This window comes from Tauraco erythrolophus, chromosome 5, assembly GCF_009769465.1.
Source record: "Tauraco erythrolophus isolate bTauEry1 chromosome 5, bTauEry1.pri, whole genome shotgun sequence".
NCBI lineage: Eukaryota > Metazoa > Chordata > Aves > Musophagiformes > Musophagidae > Tauraco > Tauraco erythrolophus.
The window spans coordinates 5,612,815-5,630,392 of NC_141469.1; the positions used below are offsets into that span (position 1 = coordinate 5,612,815).

The 17,578-nt window shown below is 38.1% G+C and overlaps 1 protein-coding gene across 2 annotated transcripts in view; it reads right to left on the minus strand.

The window, feature by feature from the left end:
- Positions 1 to 17,578, minus strand: part of SEC24D (SEC24 homolog D, COPII component) — a 51,294-nt gene that overhangs the window by 32,875 nt on the left and 841 nt on the right. The window contains exons 2-8 of one of the 2 annotated variants that reach the window (XM_086611683.1): positions 16,227 to 16,353; positions 14,625 to 14,773; positions 13,022 to 13,051; positions 12,287 to 12,556; positions 11,381 to 11,502; positions 7,721 to 7,832; positions 6,261 to 6,388 (exon numbers count right to left, since the gene is read on the minus strand). In XM_086611683.1, coding sequence (XP_086467809.1) covers positions 6,261 to 6,388; positions 7,721 to 7,832; positions 11,381 to 11,502; positions 12,287 to 12,556; positions 13,022 to 13,051; positions 14,625 to 14,773; positions 16,227 to 16,353 — 938 coding nt within the window. The remainder of the gene's footprint in view (positions 1 to 6,260; positions 6,389 to 7,720; positions 7,833 to 11,380; positions 11,503 to 12,286; positions 12,557 to 13,021; positions 13,052 to 14,624; positions 14,774 to 16,226; positions 16,354 to 17,578) is intronic. The other variant, XM_009979119.2, reaches the window with a different exon arrangement.

The window sequence follows — 17,578 nt, forward strand, 5'->3', positions numbered from 1 at the left end:
GGAATTGTTTCACATTGCCCGCAAACTAAGAATTCCACTCTCCTCAAATCAAAGTTCTGCATGAGCACATAACCACTGATAAATGCATGTGTCTACATAAAAAGATGCTTCAAACTAAAGCTATGGTCTGCTCCCCCTTCTTACTAGCTACAGAATACGGACAGCAGAACTCGAGTGCCCACTGAGCCCAGGGTAGACTGCAAGAGTGTGGGGATTTCCCTAATTCATATTTAGTTAAGATTTGAATGACTTATTTAGAACCCAAAGGAGCAGACTTGGGGTCTAAAAGAAAATTCTCACTCTGGTACTTGACTTTGTTCTCAAAACAAAAAAATATGTATAACAGTGCATCATGTGCCAGTTATTCAGCTCACTCAATTTTCAGCTTCTGCTAACCTTACAACTCTACTGAGGAAACCATACTGTCATCCCTGTAAAAACCATGGCTTTCCAAACAGCTCAGCTGCACTGTCGTCATCAAAGCTCACTATTATGAAAAGATTAAATGGCATTTAGCTCATGAGCACCAGCATTTCTGAGAAGTAATTTCATTCCAATTTTATCTTTTAACTAGTTAATTAACTGAGGAGAAAATGAAAAGTGAAATATTAAATTCCAACCAATGAATATTTCTAAAAAACTTTTCAAATAAATAGGAAAGAACATGGTAGGAAATGACAACACAAAACTACTAAGGAGAAAAGAAGGAGGCAATTGAGATATTTAAAACCATAGATAATTATTTGGAGTTGTTTATATTTCCTTTTACAACACGAAATACTCTTTTAACTACCTTTTGTTAGCAAGTAGTATTAAATGTTAAAGATCACATGGTTTATTCAGGCTCTAGAAACATTCATACATCTCCAAAACAAATTCATGTAGGGCTTGGCCTATGATGATAACTGTGAGAGCTGGTTTATTTTTATAGACTGTTGCTAAAGCACTGGTGGACTAAAAATAGGTTCTGTCAAACAATGATACTGTATTCTCAACCTATAACAAACAAATACTTTCCATAGATCATCCAAGTCAGGAAAGTGAAAATGAACTGATATTTTTGAGAAATAATAAATAAGGACCTAGTAAAGATAAGATTCAGAAATGTGTAGAGCTGCGAAGACACTGAGCAGGGAGGGGGTGAGTAAGCCATGAATGTTTTAACAGCCTTTGTTTCGAATGATACATAGCATACAAGCAAGGGTCACTAGTTTATAATTCTCTAGATTGGCTGTGGGTTTTTTGCTGTTATCTTTGGGAATTTGTGCGCCCTCCATGGATTTTGCCCCTCTAACTTTCAACTCGAGGGCTTTTCTGAATAAATTCATTTCACTTGCTCTGCTCTTCTGAAGCTCAGTGCCTAAATGTCAAGAGTTGCTAACAGAGCTGCTCTCGGGATATCAAACACGACCCTACAATGATCTCTACTGAATGGTCTCCAATGCCTTTAATTCGCTCTCACTTGTGATTTAACCCTACTGAAGTAAAACCTCCTTTGTGAACTTTTCTTCAGTGTGGCCAGTTTTACTATTTGAATTTTTATAATGGTTTCTCTAGAATGTTATCACTGTGCAGTTAAATCCTGCATCTTAGCTTCATCAGATTTTTCTTACTCTTTCAAATATAAATTGTTGTGGACTTGAGCTTTCCTCTCTTGATATGGAGATCGATATTGCAGTGTACTGGTATAGGTACATTTTTACGTCTTGCTTTGCATTTACTTACATCAGCCTTTTGTCCTCTCAACTCAGAATTTCCACCGGACTTCAAGATGCTACGGAACTTCTCAGACACAGTATTACTTCACCAGGTCTCAATTGCATGGGGAATTCTTAGCAGGGCATAAAGCAACAGCATCTTAATCTTTTCATTCCATTACATTTCTGTCATTTTGAATTCATTCTCTCTCACTGTAGGGGCAAACCCTGTTTGTTTTGGGGTTCCCTTCCAAAAAAACCCATTACATTTATTCAAAGACATTCATGAGATCTTTTCATTTAACATCCTTATCTAGCACAATCCTGATTTTACTTTGTGTTCTTATTTTCTCCCACAAGGATAATTTGTATCCTACTCTTTACTGGAAATTGAGATCTCTGTTGTACACAGCTTCTAAAGACCTCCCTGTTCAAGTTTGTGTATTTCTCAGCTCCTGACATTTTTTTTCCAGATCTTAGTTAAAAAAAAACCATATTCATTTTGTTAACATTCCCACCTCACTTTTGGAGACAGGGCACCAGCCCCTGCGTGTAGACACTTCACTTTCCATAACAGAACCCACAGTGATTAATGAACTTAAATCTGCCTTTCAGAAATGCTGAAATCCCAAATTCTCTTTTTCCAGGTTAGACCACCAAACTGGAAGAGTATTGCTGAGAAAACTACTGTTTAAGTCACTGGACCTAAAGTTTTCATTTGAAAGCTCCCAGAATCTTTTATCTCTATCTCCGTGTGTTTTTAGTCAAAGGAAACAAATCCTCAAAGCTCAATTTGCAGTTGACTACTGTTTCTATGAATGCAATTGACAGCTTTTTTTTTTTTTTTTTTAATAAATTCATTACAGACATTAATTCCAAAACTTCAGGGAGTGTTCCAGGCTCTGTCAGCTGGAGCACTATTGATTCTTCAGAGTAAAATCTGAAAGGAGAGACAAACATCTAACTGGCAGAAGAAAACACTGCTAACTCCAAACAGAGTTTCTCATAGGATCTCCTTGTCAATGAGTAACAGGTACAAAACAGATTTGACAGCAAAGTGATGCCTATCATCTCCCTTACACACGCGTCTGACAGCTCCAGGACCCCAACTACCTTTTCCCACTTCCTCCTATCCAGTTGCTTTAGATGAAGAATCTCTCAGGCTCTCCTTCCTGCAGCCTGCACAGCCTAAAACAGCTCCACACTTTGCTCCGATAGTCAAAGTATAGACTCAGCAACAGACACTAATGAGCGTGCACCACCCTTCAACTGGTACCAACATGTAACACTGTTTACAAGTCATCTACTAAAATAGTGAATGTGTTCCACTAAGAAAGAAAATAAGGTCTGTACAACTGTGCTCTCCCTCTCATACACATATCTTATTCTATCAGTGTCAGCAGACTTCACTATTTCATTGCTTTTCTTACTAAATTTTTGCTGCAGTTCAGATTATACAGTGACAAACAAAGCATGGATAGCAAAAAACACGATTCACAGTTCTCTTGATGTCATTTAGGTCACCTGGACAGAACATAACGCTTCATCAGTGCAAACACCAATCCTCTCAATGAATCAAAGTCCACACTCATGACTCGCTTCCAGAAAGGAACAAGCCAACTGAAGACTGTACCGAATCCTCATATTATTTGGAAATGGGAGCGAAGTAAGGTTTCTCCTTTGTTTCTAACTGTTTTAGTACAGTAATGGCATAGGGAAAAAAGCAACCCATGAATTCTATATGGCAAAAGACCACTGAAAATGTAAATATATTTTATATACTATTTAAAATTCATCCTCAACTATATGATCAAAATAAAATACCAATTAATTAAGAATTATATTTATGGAACAATCATAAGTCTACTAATCACTTGAATGATCCTGATCGCCCATAGCTTTTTTAATACGGGTTTACTATTAAGGCATGGTCTATGTAATATGTATCATAATGGATTATGTCTACTGTGTAGATTTGCTCAAGTCCTTACAGTTCAAGTGAGACAGGTCAGTTTTTCAGTTGTTCCTAACCACACTACCAGCTACACAAATCATCTGTGGCCATTTCATATCCATGGTCCACTAAACCTTTGGAGCCATTGCTTTTCTTCCTCCTCCTTTTAAAAGAAACAGAACTGAAATTCTCTGGGTGCTAACACTGAGTGTATTAGAAACTGCAGAAATAGACATATCTGCAGCTAAAGCTTCAACAAAGATGAATGAAGAGCAACTATTCATTAAAAGTCTAGGAAAAAATACCATTATTTTAAGCAGTTACTAGGTACATCATGCTGTTTATCAAGAGATAAAGAGATCAGACAGATTCCCACTTCGTACTAAGTCCAGTAATATGTGATGAGCATCACCTGTAGGCATTGTTAAAAGGCACTTAAACAGCATCCATAAAATAAGTTAGATATTCTGAAATGAAGCACATTCTGTGCCTTGCAGTCACTACTTCCCGGCAGAATGCACCATACTAGGAAATTCTGAAACACAAATAAGCCCCTGAATGTATTTCACCTCTATAAAAAGCCCAGTTATTTCAAATTAAGTGGCTTTTCAGAATTAAAGTGGTTATACATCCCATATGGAAAACCATTTTATTAGAAGATTTTAAGAGCAAGATCTTATTTTGGCAGCAGCAGTGAAGACAAAGGGCACAGGCAAGCCTTGGAAAAATTGCCTCTGTTAAGACTGCCCAGCTCTTCCTACTGAAACACCATCTCTTCAGTTCTTATAACTTTACCAAGCTATAATTGTTCAGACTAAAATTTTCCACACTGGACTTTTGCCAATTTTGAGAGACATTTTTCAGTGGGTTTTTTTTTAGCCTCTTCCAAGAAAGAGGCTAGCTCTTTACAGATTAACGAATTCCTTTCTAACAGCTTGAGAGCACTAACACTTCAGAACAGCGGGTCACTGAGAACATCTTTTTGCCAACTCTGGGAAAACCCTCCTGAAGTTGGCCAAGTACGTGTGTTTGTACATACTACTAATTTATGTATCCAGAAGAGATTTAGAATTTAGCAACTTATTGATCACCCTATCCAAACATAGGATAACCACGCATGGGGGACATAAATGACTAGAGGCAGACTGAAAGTGAAAGATGCACAAATGAAGAGCCAACATGAAAGGAGAATTGGTTAGCGCTACCTGAGTATCCAAAACTTGGATAAAGGGTAGTAAAGAGTACAGGTTGGCTGGTAAAGTGAAGAGGTGGAGAAGCAACAGCAGAGTTTCACCTAGGAGAAAATGCAGGGAGGCAATAAGCCAAGTCTGCACATTCTCCTCAAGAATTGGAATGAAATTCAAAATTGCTGTCTAGCAGACAAATGGTGAGGCTCAGTATCTGCAGAACCATAAGTAATGCATCCTATTTCCCTCTGGACCACAGAGAAGATAACTACATACTACCCTGCTAAAATAATACTCTTAATTCAAACTACAGAGGTCTGTTGGATTGGAAGTTATCCATCCTGATAAAGAACAACATCTGTTTTTTTCCATGATATTCTTCAAAAAAACCCTAAGAATTTACAAGTAATAAAACAAAGTTAAAGAAAAATCAAACACTGCAAAACCAAGCGCTGAAAGTCTTTGCAATTTTAATTAGGCTTTTCTATGCATGCATTTTATGAGTTTTTGAAGATACAATCACATACTACAACTTCCATGAAATCCCTGTTTTTTTCCCAGAAACAGCGCTCTGAAAGGAAATCAGTGCAGCACATGAAAAGGAAATACATTGTGTAGACCTTTGCCGCAGAATTTAGAAGCTGTGCAATGGAGGCAGGAGTTGAAGAACAAGAAAGCTGATCCAACACACAGATGATGTAGCTAAATGCTGCACTTGAAAACTAGTTTTATCCCTGCTACTGAGACAATCTTCTGGGGATGCCAGGAAGTCTAGGTAACTGTCTTAAGACCACAGGATACTGCCAATCTGCAGAAATACTTTGCAGATGAACTAGAGATATGTACGGAATATGAAAGCCTATTGCAGATGGTATGGGAGAAAAGGAATTGATTAGGTTAGTGCCGACGAATGAGTCCCAAAAACGGGTGGTTACATTTGTCTTCTTTCTATGACTCAGCTCATCCAAGTAGAAAATAACATTATCTTCTCAGCCTGTTGTGAAATTAAATTATTTTGTAAAGAACTAAATGGAGAAATGCCATTTTTTGAACATAACTGTCCATGTCTTAAAATTAACTTGATAGAGTTTGTGGTCGTCCTCTTTTAGTGTCTTTGCCTACGCCTATGGAGTTCCAGCACAGCAAGCAACTGACAAAGCTGGCATAAACTAGAGGCAGTTGGGGGAATCTAGCAGTTCAGATCACACAGTCATCACTCTTCTACCTTTTCCAAACATAGATTTTTATCCCTTAAAGTTGCATCACGACTCAAGTGCATCTCATAGTCTTATGCCACCTCTCTACTCTCTCCTTCACAGTCAGAGGTAAAACACCTTCAACCCCAATCCAATCAAGAGAACAAGAAGTTTGTAATATTTAGGAGACAAAACCACATAGGACTAATATTCAGTTAGTCCTTACCTCATTTGGTGGAACAATAGCAAAAGGCTGGATGACAGCTGCCAGTGGAATGCGAGCCTGTTTGGCCATATCTGAAGATGATGGGAAGCAGTAGGCAGTACATCGGATATAACGAGGGCTGGCGTGGCCTAGAACACCCAACATAGCATGCAGAACGAAAGATTGTTAAAAGGAACCCACCTGTCCCAAACACAAACCAGAAAAAACAAAACAAAATAAAGCAACAAGCACATATGCTAAGTTAAATATATAGGTTTTTCCTCCCATGCAAGCTTCTACCCATCTCTCCTCTTTATATGTCAGCCCATTGTCCCTCACTGTGGGTAGATCTTTTCTCACTGTTTTGAGTTTAAAGCAGAGATTTAAACATAGCAAGAAAAACCCCACCACTATTTGCAGTAAGAATCTCAATAGACATTAGCTTGAAACATATCAAATCTAAGATCTTAAAAGAAAATAATATGGATGAAATCCCCAGTGGAAGCGTCAGCACTGTCTGTAATGAAATGCTGCAGACTGATACCTACTGTTAACATTGCTCTAATGAGGTAGCTCTGATTCGGAAAATAGTATACTTGTGTTAAAATCACCATGCTCATTTATCTTGCAAAAAAAAGGGTGCTAAAATCACCACACCATTTCTTGTACTACACTTAGCTCAGTTCCCTCAAATGAGAAACTGTTTTGTGCACCGCAGACAAGAGCACTGAAAGGCAACAGGAGTTCAGAAATTGGCCTCCTTATGCTCCTTTTTTAACCATCAAGCTGCAGTTCTGCTCAGTTTCTTGAATGGAATTTCTTTGATCATTAGAACTGCATTACTCCATTCTCAGATAATGCCAAAAAATCTTTATGTGTTTGTACATTTTATACAGTTTATCCAAGCACTGATAAATCATGTTGGACTAAATGATACCATCAGTTTAATCTGTATTAAAATATCAAGTCTGCTGTCAAGAGCAGCACATGGAATATTGTACTTCCAGGCTCTAAGCAGAGGCAAAGGCAGAAACACCAACCAGAGGAAAAAATTAAGTCAACTATACAGCTCGTGCACTGCCCCTATGGCTTGAACAGAATTATCCAGTGCTAGTCTCACTGCTTCTTCTAGTGTCCATCTTCTAAAATTTCAGAAGAATTCAAAAAGGATTTTTAATTTGAAATATAAAACCTTGAAAAATTTTAAGTTACAAATAAAAGCTGTCTCAACTATTCATATTATTTTAAAGGTCAGGAAGGGCAGAGGAGGTGTTAAACTCAGGTGTAAGAATTCAACTCCCACTTCTCCCCTCACCCATTTTTCTTTCTTTAATGGGAGTTTCCCATTTCATGTCCAATTTAGAGCAGGAAGCATCATTTTCAGATGAGAAATCTGAGAATTTAGTCTGTCTTTTTTTTTTTTTTAAATTATATTTGATTTCACCTGGAAAGACTCCCAAATCAGTAACAAGGGCAGTTACCTTGGTCTTGGATGACGCTGTCTGTGGTGACAAGTGGAGGAATCTGTCCTCTTGTGTTTGTAGCATAGATCTGCCCTCCCCTAGAAGCCTTATCATTTTCAATTACTTGAATCTGATGAATAAGAAGCAAGAACAGCATGAGAACGGTAAGCCATGCGTACAGCTATATTCCTAAACAGTTATGCTGACATCTACACCAAGTAACACTATTGATATTGTCTTGCACAGAGGTGCTATAAACCTATCATAATGAAGGCTTCCGGGGCACTTAACAACTACAAAACTACACACACAGCTGAGCAGAATAACTCATTTACAACTACAGCTGCCTGTTGGAACTCAGAGGTAACACTACACATTGGGGTGGATAAGACCTATATACGGTGAATAAATCAGTTGTTTAAAGTAAGTATCTTGACCACTAGGAGAACAGACCTTTGTGAGAGGCTAGCCAGCAGACTGAGAAGAGTGATGGTGTTAATAAGTCCTTTTTACTGAATCTGGCCTTCCATTCTCCCAGATCAAACTGAAGTGCAAGGTTGCATCACCTTACTCAGATGCCATATACACCAGGTTATCTTTTGATGACCATAGTTGTGCCAGCTGCTGTCTTCATAAATGAATGCACAGCTAATTGATCAGATTGCAATGGTGGGAGGGGTTAGCCCTCATTCCTCCTGACTAGGTTCCATGTACAGGGTGGTTAAGAAATAAACAATCTACCTAGTAGATCACCTTCCTAGCTGAGCTATATTTCAGCACTGCCATTTAGAAAGCAGCAATTTAAACTCCTGAGAAAAGCCTTGTTGGCCATGAGGTAGTATTTCAACACTGGAGCTCAGGGTTTTCCTTCTCTAGGTCAGACTACCATGCTGCGAGCTTCCTCCTAGAAAGAAAGTAAAGGAGAGCAAGGACCGAAATAACTCATTTTATTAAAATGAGGCAGCTCTGATCATGTACAGATTTACTCAGGTTGAAGCCTAGTTTATAGCAATTTACAATGTAATGTCACGAAACGCTCATAAAGCTGGCTTTACTACTGAACAAATTCCTTTCCTTTCCCATATACTTCCTCTCCTGTCACTTCTGCACAGTCTCTCACTCCTGTTTAAGTCTGATACTTTTCAGGACATAACTGAAGTTATATGAAGCTGTATTTTGTTCCACACCATAAACTGGACCACTGAGATGACACCATTGTTCCTCCTCTTCCCTCAAAGAAGCTATCTTTTCAGCAACCTGCTTTACAGTGTAGCCAAACAGCTGTGAGAGGCAAGAGGAATAAGACAGGTAATTTTTGAAACTGGCTTTGCCACTGCTGCTGGCATCCCATGGAATTCTATCTTTACACTGCATATGAATTTCTAATAATAGCTAGAGAAGTTCAGAAGCCTCTGTTGGAAAGCAAACAGAGAAGAAAAACAAAATTAGTTGCATAGAGTCTATTGATCATTGTCCAAGAGGTATTTCCTAACACACTGGAAACAATCTGGGGCCTGTAACTCTTTTTTTTCCCAATAAAGTTTTTGTATTGCAATTTAAATATACAATACATTCCTCAGAGAGCTTGTTGTATCTTCTGCTTGATTACTTTCCCCTGCCTCCTTGGTTTGTATACTTATTGCTAACTCTTGCATTAGAAGGAAAAAGGTTTTGCTCTAAAAAGGTTCACTGTCTGAAGAAAGCAAGCCACTTTCAGACTTAGCTCTGCAAGCGATCCATGTACCGTGGCATTCTGCAGTTAACTGACCTAAATATATCATTGTTCTTGGAAATAATTGTTGACAAAGCCCAGATGCTAGTTTTCAAAGATGTTGTCAGAGCACGCATCAACCTCTAACATATGTAAGAAAATATAAATCAACAATGGCTACAGATATGAAGTAAATTTATCTGGCAACACTACTGTAATTATGTAATGTAAATATAACAAGAGAAATACACATGGTCATACTTATTCCTCATTCTGAATTAGCTTTTTGCCCTTTACAGACATTCACCCAGATCATGTTTCTTTTAAACATGTCATTTTGATCTTCTCTGTGCTGCTTAAACAAACCTTTTAAGCTATTTTAACATCACTGTCATAGTCAAGGCTGTTTATTCTACATGCCTAATTGAAACAAAACATCAGTCCACACTTTCATGCCAGACCTTCTTCTTCCCCTTGCCCTGGTTTGTTTTTTCTGTGGGTTTTTTTTTTTTTTCTCTTAATTAGACAAGACCATTTTATCCTCCTTATATAAAAATCACCATACTGAAACACTAGGACTGATTGATCTATTAAGGACATTTGTTAATTAAACAGACACTCACTTCAGGTTTTTTACGCAATGGTTTTCAGTTACGTCTAACTTGAAAATTGCCTTTAACAGAGGATTTTGCAGTTGTTACATTAACCTCTAAGTGACTATCAACAAGCATTTTTCCATAACTCTGGGGATTTTACACTAAGACGATCACTGGACAAAAAAAATGATCTTTTCTAGAAGGACAAAAGAATACCCCAATTTAAGGAATCAGGGCTGCTCCCTATTAGACAGTGTCAGGCTTCTACACAAATGCTTTTTCCTCATCTCGCTGGAACACAAATTCTTTCTGTACAGCAATACTGCCTCAGCAGAGAAACGGAAGACTCCCTCACCCAGACTAGCTTAGAGCGTGGTGGTTAATACATTTTTTTTAAGTAGAAAGTTCTAGGTCAAAGCTGCAGGATACAACCTGCTTCAAGAATCGTGATCCTCCAAAGACCTTTTGATCTGTCCGGCTGATTGCCACAACTAGTACAAGTGTGTCCATCAGAATGCGTTTTCCCTGTGAGTTCAGCACATTTTCTCCCTCTATTTCAATCAGCTGTTCTCAATAAAGAAGTTAAATGCAGCCTGCATCTGACTGACTATTCCTTTGGCTAACAATTAGACTACTTTATTTAAGAAAGATGGACACAACCATAAGCTTGTTTTTTCTTTCTCTAACACCATTCTAAGAAGAGGAGACACTGTCCCACCAGTGCATGTTAGGGTGTGCTTCAAAAGCTGAACCTCTTCAACCTGTATGAAGCTTAAGCCTTAAGTACGTTCCAAGCTACTGAACTCTTTACAAGGCTGCAGCAACTGGAAGGATGCTCAGGCAAATAACCCTAGTTGACTGGGAAAATCCTGAAACCAGTGAGGTGGTTTTTAAGCATGGGACTTCTCAGCTTTTCCAGGATCACAGTTTTAGAGTTCATATACCTGTATTCCGTAGAAATTCCATGTCTATCTGTTTCTAAGTTTAAGCTTTCAAACTTTCCAGAGTGAAATGCGGGTAATCCTTCAGTATTGCACACTGCCATACTAAGAATCCTGCTGAGAATTCCTATTAAAGTATTTGGAGTCAGGGGTATGTCCCATGTCAGATAAAGTCATAAAGCCTCTTCAGTACTAAAACTAACATTATACGCTAATTTATCCAAAACTGACTGCACAGAGTACAAAACTGCATGTAATCTAGAAACTGCAAAAATTGGAACACACCTTGTGAACCAAGCCACGTGAGCACAATTTTATGTTACAAAAAACCTCACCTACTAAAATAAATACAAAATTAGCACTGTCATTCCTTTATCCCAGATGCAGCAGAAATTTAGTTTTATAAAAAAATTAGTGCCACATTACGTACCGGGCTTGGAATAGAGTCAGGATCCAGCTTCTTCTGCTGTGGACCTGTGAGCTGTGCTGGACCTCCAGGAAAAGCACCAGGATAAGACAGTTGAGATCCTGCCATCTGAGGACCATAGTTTGCTGCAGAGTTAAAAATGACAACTCATTTAAAGCATTTAAGTTGCATTATCAATTTTTAACATCAACTTTTGCCATACAATTCATTCTTACTCAGCTAAATGAAACTTCTCCTTCCCTTCTGTTTTTAGCAAGTAAAAGAAATGGATTACTTCAGCTCAAGCAGTCCATGTTTTAAAGGTAAGCATAAGACTAGGTGTGACAACTTTGGTTTCAAAGTCTTCAGCTATATGTCAAGTAGGATGGTTTGCAGAGCTGCTCAAACCAGGCCATTACATTAGTGAGAATCTCTCCCCTGACATCAGTCAATGCAAACTGGTCTAGTTCGCTGGCTTTTCACTTGTCAAAGCAACTGTTCTATGCACCTATGTCAGGTGAAGTAATTGCATTGTTACAATTCTTGCTATAGTAAAGCCTTGTTGAAAGCTACTTATGACTGACAGTAGTATAAGACAGAGAGCAATCTATACCTTTACAGAGTATAAGAAAAACTCCTTTCTGCAGTATGTTGTGCCTTTACCCATTACTAACCAAGTAATTCTGTTCCTGATTCAAATTAATCTCCTTTTTCTTGTTACAGCCTCAACAGACTGCTAAACTCTTGAGCAAAAGCATAGCCTGCCTTGGATATACTGACTGACAATGCAAATCCTTCCATTCTACTAGAGGAGGATTAAATTTTAATTTTTCCAAGTCAGCAGAATATCCATGGTGAATAGTCACGGTTCCACCAGTGATTCTCCATGCATGTTTTGTATTCAATTACATAACAAACATCGTTCCTTACCTTGCTGAGGATGATATCCAGGCCCTGGAGGCTGTCCTGAAAGCTGTTGCAAGTTAGGATTTGGGGGGACAGGTCCAGAGATTCCATCTTGTCTGGCCATAGGGGGCAATGATGGTTGAGCACAAAGGCCATTAACACTATTTGCTGGTGGAGGAACCTGTGATCCAGGTGGTAAAGCGATTTGCTGTTGGGTTGGCGGTGGTAGTTGTGGACCCTGAAAAGATGACGGATGCCCAGAAGACACGCGAGAGCTCGGAGTAGTGCCAGGACCTGAGCAAGAAACTATGTCAGCTGAGTCAAAAATGATTACCTACTAATTCTGTGTGGAAGGTGTTCTATTTCTGCTCAATACATTTACAACATATAGGCAATACTGTATCCCATACTGAAAATGCTGCATTATGGGGATTCTGAATGCCTGTTCATGTAACAAATCTGACCTCATCGTTTAAGTTTGAATGGATTCAGACATTCAATTTTATTTCTTTTGGCTCAATTTTCAATAAAACCCTGCAGCTGGGGTAGACAGGGAGAGACAGAATCCAGCCTTTGACAATTCTTGATTAGAATACACATAAATCACTATTTGCTTTTGAAATAATATTTTATTTCCTAACGTGAAACAACATTCTTTTTGCTTTGCAATCAATATCTCTTACGTGGCATGTTTTTGTGGGCCTGCTATTTGCATTTCACCATGACAGGTTCAATGGAAGATAAATCCACTCATTTTACCTGGGTTACAACCATATTTTCGTTTTGATGCTACAAGATGAAACGTGGCAATTATTTTGTACACACTGGTGAGGAGTAGTTTGTTGTTTATAAGATCCAGATTCCAATTAGAATTAAGAGGACTCTGGAAATAGGGGGTTTTGAGACTTACAATCTGTAAATACTTATTACTTTACAAAACCTACAATTTTAGTCAAATTTCTCCCCGAAGACCTACAGCAAAATAATTTTCAAGAAAGCTAAAAGAATAACCAAAATTAGGTTTGGAGCAAAAGGACCAACGTGGTAATATACAAACATTGAAATGAATCTTCTGTCAGACATGTTAACTGAAAAAAAAATGTCACATGCAAAATGCAAGGTCAGGTTCTCAGCTGGTACGAACAAACATCACTCCAGTAGCTTTACAATCTGTTAATTGCAGCACTCTGTCAAGTTACACCAACTTGGACTTAAAAGCCAGGGAAAAAAATCAGAAGAACAAAACCCAACACAGAGGCAGAGTTCTAAAGAACCTGTCTAGTGGCCTGAAGGGTATCTCAACCTTCCAGCGTGTAACACACTAAGCAAGAATGTTATATTTTACACAATTATTGCTGAAGGCAATATAATGAAGGCAGGAAGCAAAAAAAAAAAAATAATTTGCTCTAAATAATACCATTTGCTACATATGAAGTGCTCTAGAGGTGCTGGGCCACACTTCATTCTGTACGAAAAGGTCTGAGTTCATTGTGCTCTTGCAGTTCAGTACATGAAGGTTGAAATCGAGTCTAAATTAATTTTTCTAAGGCGAGGAAGGTGTAAGTCTTCACAAACAATTGTACAAAGAAAGGCTCACGGCAGTTATGCAGGTTTCATTCAAGTCAAATCAGCAACTTGCAAAGCCAGGGTAGGAACAGTGATACAGTTATCAGTTCAGCCTGAACTGAAAAGTTCACCTTGACACCTATCTTACAAAGATACCACCCACCAAAGTCATCCTCATTTAAAAAATGTATCCTCCTAAACACACTGGTCTCAGCAAAACAAGATGTTAAATAAATTCCACTCCTTTTAAATGAAATGGTAAATTTCACCAGGAAATACTCAAGAAAAGTAGATATAATCAAACAGAAAATTAGTGGTGGGAAGTAATTTACACAGAAGAATCACATGATCTTATCACATCTTTACCTTATGGCTTGGGTTTGACCCCCAAAACAAATGCAAATAAATCAGATGAAAAACTAAACTATAAGATTTGGACAAAACAGAATAGTTTCAAAACTGAGAGAAACTCTAAAAAGCTGAAAAAGATGAAACCCTGTTTGCATATTATTGCTCATGCCTTGGCTGTTACTGACAAGGTCACCAAATAATTTGAGAAATGACTGATAAGACAGCTGACTTTTCCCGAAGGTTCATCAAACATCAATTCAGAATTAACCCAAGAATATTGATTTAAGGAATAGGATGAGGTTAAAAAAATGTAAGAACTCGAGCAAATGACAGTGGTCAAAGATTTCATTTTCTGTTTATACAGAAGTTAGGTAAGTTTCTAATTATCATAGTCTTAACAGCTTTAACTGAGAAAAAGTCATTCAGATCAGATAAAACTGATTACCATAGCTATTTATCTGCATGCTGTTGAGCTGGTTAGCAACTTGTGCTGTAGGTGAAGTGGATGCAGTATTTGGGTAGGCTGGTTGTGACTGATGGCTGAAGTGAGGATAGGAAGGTCCTGTATTGCTTGGAGGTGGAGGGCCTTGAAACCTAAAGGGAAAAATTAGTGCAGTTATGCAAAAAATTACATCAACCAATCAGAATTCTAGAAGGTCTCATACCTTCTGAAGGGTGGTGCTGCAAAAATTAAGACAGACAAACTCTTAAGAGAGTTTGCTCACGTTCTGCTTAGAAAACATGTATTTATATTAAAGTAGTCATGAAGCACAGAGAGAATGCACACTTGTTTTTTTTTTTAAAAAAAGACAGTACATGTTCGTGTGCATACTTACTAGAAACAAAGAAGAGCAAGTATGTCACGGCAAAGAGAGAGTGGTAACAACTATATGAAAGCTTGAAGATTAAGAATCACAAGCTTCTGAACATACTGCATCCCCTTTCCATGCTTACAAGGAAGATTTTCTACTGGGGATGGGTGAAAAAGATCAGGAGAAAAAATTTGTGAAGAGAGGAAAATGAAGTGAGCAACTGTTAAGGAGTTCCCTGTAGCAGAGGGAAAAAGAAGATGTAGGTAGGGAAAAACTGCTTCATGATCATCAGAAATGGAAAAACATGAATGCAAGAAAAACAACTAAAGAAAAGAAAGAAGTAACACACCTGTGGCTTATAAAGATATTTTTACCAGACTATTTCACTCGGGGAAAAATAAGACCCCAGGCTATCTTCGAAAGAAGATCTGCACTGATTTTCCTAAGGTCACTTCTAACACCGAGGAGGGGCCTAGCTATATCAAGAGAAGTAGAATTCACTTTCCTTGAAATTTTGATGTGGAAACTTCCTGGCCTAAAATAGCAGCTCTCAGGAATTTGGGAATAAAACAAGATTAGGTAAAAAACAGCAGATGTGCAGCTGTCAGGGCAATGACTGGAAGCTAGGAAAGAGAATCAGTATTTTGCTGGGTGGGTCATGTCAGCTTGACTCTGTTCACCTTGTCTTTACAACTTCAGGACAACGACCACTTCTCCCTGTGCACTAGTACACTGTCTTTTACAACTGATCACCAGTTGTAGGGAACTATAGGTAGAGAGATATGCACTGGCCAAAACTTGTTGGCAACCATTAATTTGTAAATAGCAACTTCTTTGTATCTCACGACAAAGGGGAATTACGACAGCAATCAGTGAACAAAAAAAAAGAATTATGGAACTTCTACATCAAACAGGACGTACAACACCTCGCTGCTGCTGCTTTGAAACAATGGGTCTAAGACCAAGAAGAAAGAATAATTAAAAATAAAACAAACAACGCATGATAAAGTCCTGATTTGCTGTAAAATGGAACTTAATGAGGTTACAGATCACACTGTATGATCTGGCAGTTTATCATCACAGGGAACCTAACTAGAAGATCCAGTTCAGAACCAGAATAAATCAGAACTGCTGAAGACAAAAGAAACGCAATACTCAAATGTCAGTGAAGCAGCCAAAGACAGGCAACAGAGGTCAAATAGCTTAGATCTCATGTATTAATTCTCAAAAGTCACCTATGTGGCTGTTGTCCTGGTGTACTGGGCCCATTCTGGAAGTTGGTCTGGCTGAATTGATGTGCACCAGGAGGCGGAGGCCCAACAGGAGCCGAAGATCCAAAAGGCACAGTTGATTTCGACACACCTGCAAAAGAAGAAGTACTTTTCTGTAAGAAAGCACAAGATCACCAAGAATACAAGTGTATTGGCTCTAGGTGACCCTGCTTGAGCAGAGAGGTTGGACCAGACAACTTCCAGGGGTCCCTTCCAACCTCAATCCTTCTGTGATTCTATAAGAAAGGACAGATTTCTGGTCAGCTATACAAAAAAATGCGAAAAAGAACAGATAGCAAAAAGGAAGCAAATAGTAGCTTGCAATTTTCCAGCAAGAGAAGCCACAAGGGACAGTAAGAAAGAAGCAAGAATAAACAAACAGATCCTGCAATTCTATTTGGGATACTGGTAATTCCCTGTCACGCAGTTATCTTTGTAGGTAGAAGCAAGAGGTCCTTTTGATTTCAGTGACCATGGTCAGAAAGAAAACTTGGAATAACCTTTGGAAAAGAAAAAAAAAAAAAAAGCAGCTTTTAGATGTAGAACCTGCAAACCTATGCTAAAAATGGTTCTTAATTCAGATCTAGAACAGTGACTGTGAAGAGACTATAATTTATGTAAACAGCAGTGCTGAATAAACAGCTGTATTTCTTGAATTATTTTCCTTTAAATTATAAAAACATAAAAAACTTGTTTGGTACCAAAACTAGTATTTTCTCAAATATTCTAATAAGCCAATGACCAGAAATAGTTCTATCTTCTGACAACATTCAGCATTGGATTAAGGTAACACAACTCCCACTGTCTTTAATAAGAAGTTTTAGACAAACTAAGTAAAACAACTTCTTTTTTCGGTTTTCATAATAACAAAAAAATCAAGGACACCACAGAATATTTGAAAAACCTCAACATACTTGCATGCTTAGTTCTGTCATTAGTCTACTCCACCACCTCAAATACTACATTTAATGTAACTTACCATAATGTGAACATTATTAAAAATTTTACCAAATACATTTTTAGACGCCTTAGAGAACACTTCAGACATCTTTACTATTTTAACAAATTTTCCCCTGCGACATCAGGCAAAATATTGAGACGTCCCTCTTCCTGCCTCCCTATCTTGGCTATGCATATTAGCAGACCTGCAAAGGAAACCGGAAACCTTACTCTTTGAATGTTTTCCACAGCCCCAATTCACTAGCCTAGCATGCCCACTTTGACTTCACTGAAATTAGGCCAGCATTACTTACTTAGAGCAAAGCAGGTTGCAATTCTGTGCTCTCAAATTATTATTGGGTTTTTTTTAAGCTTCG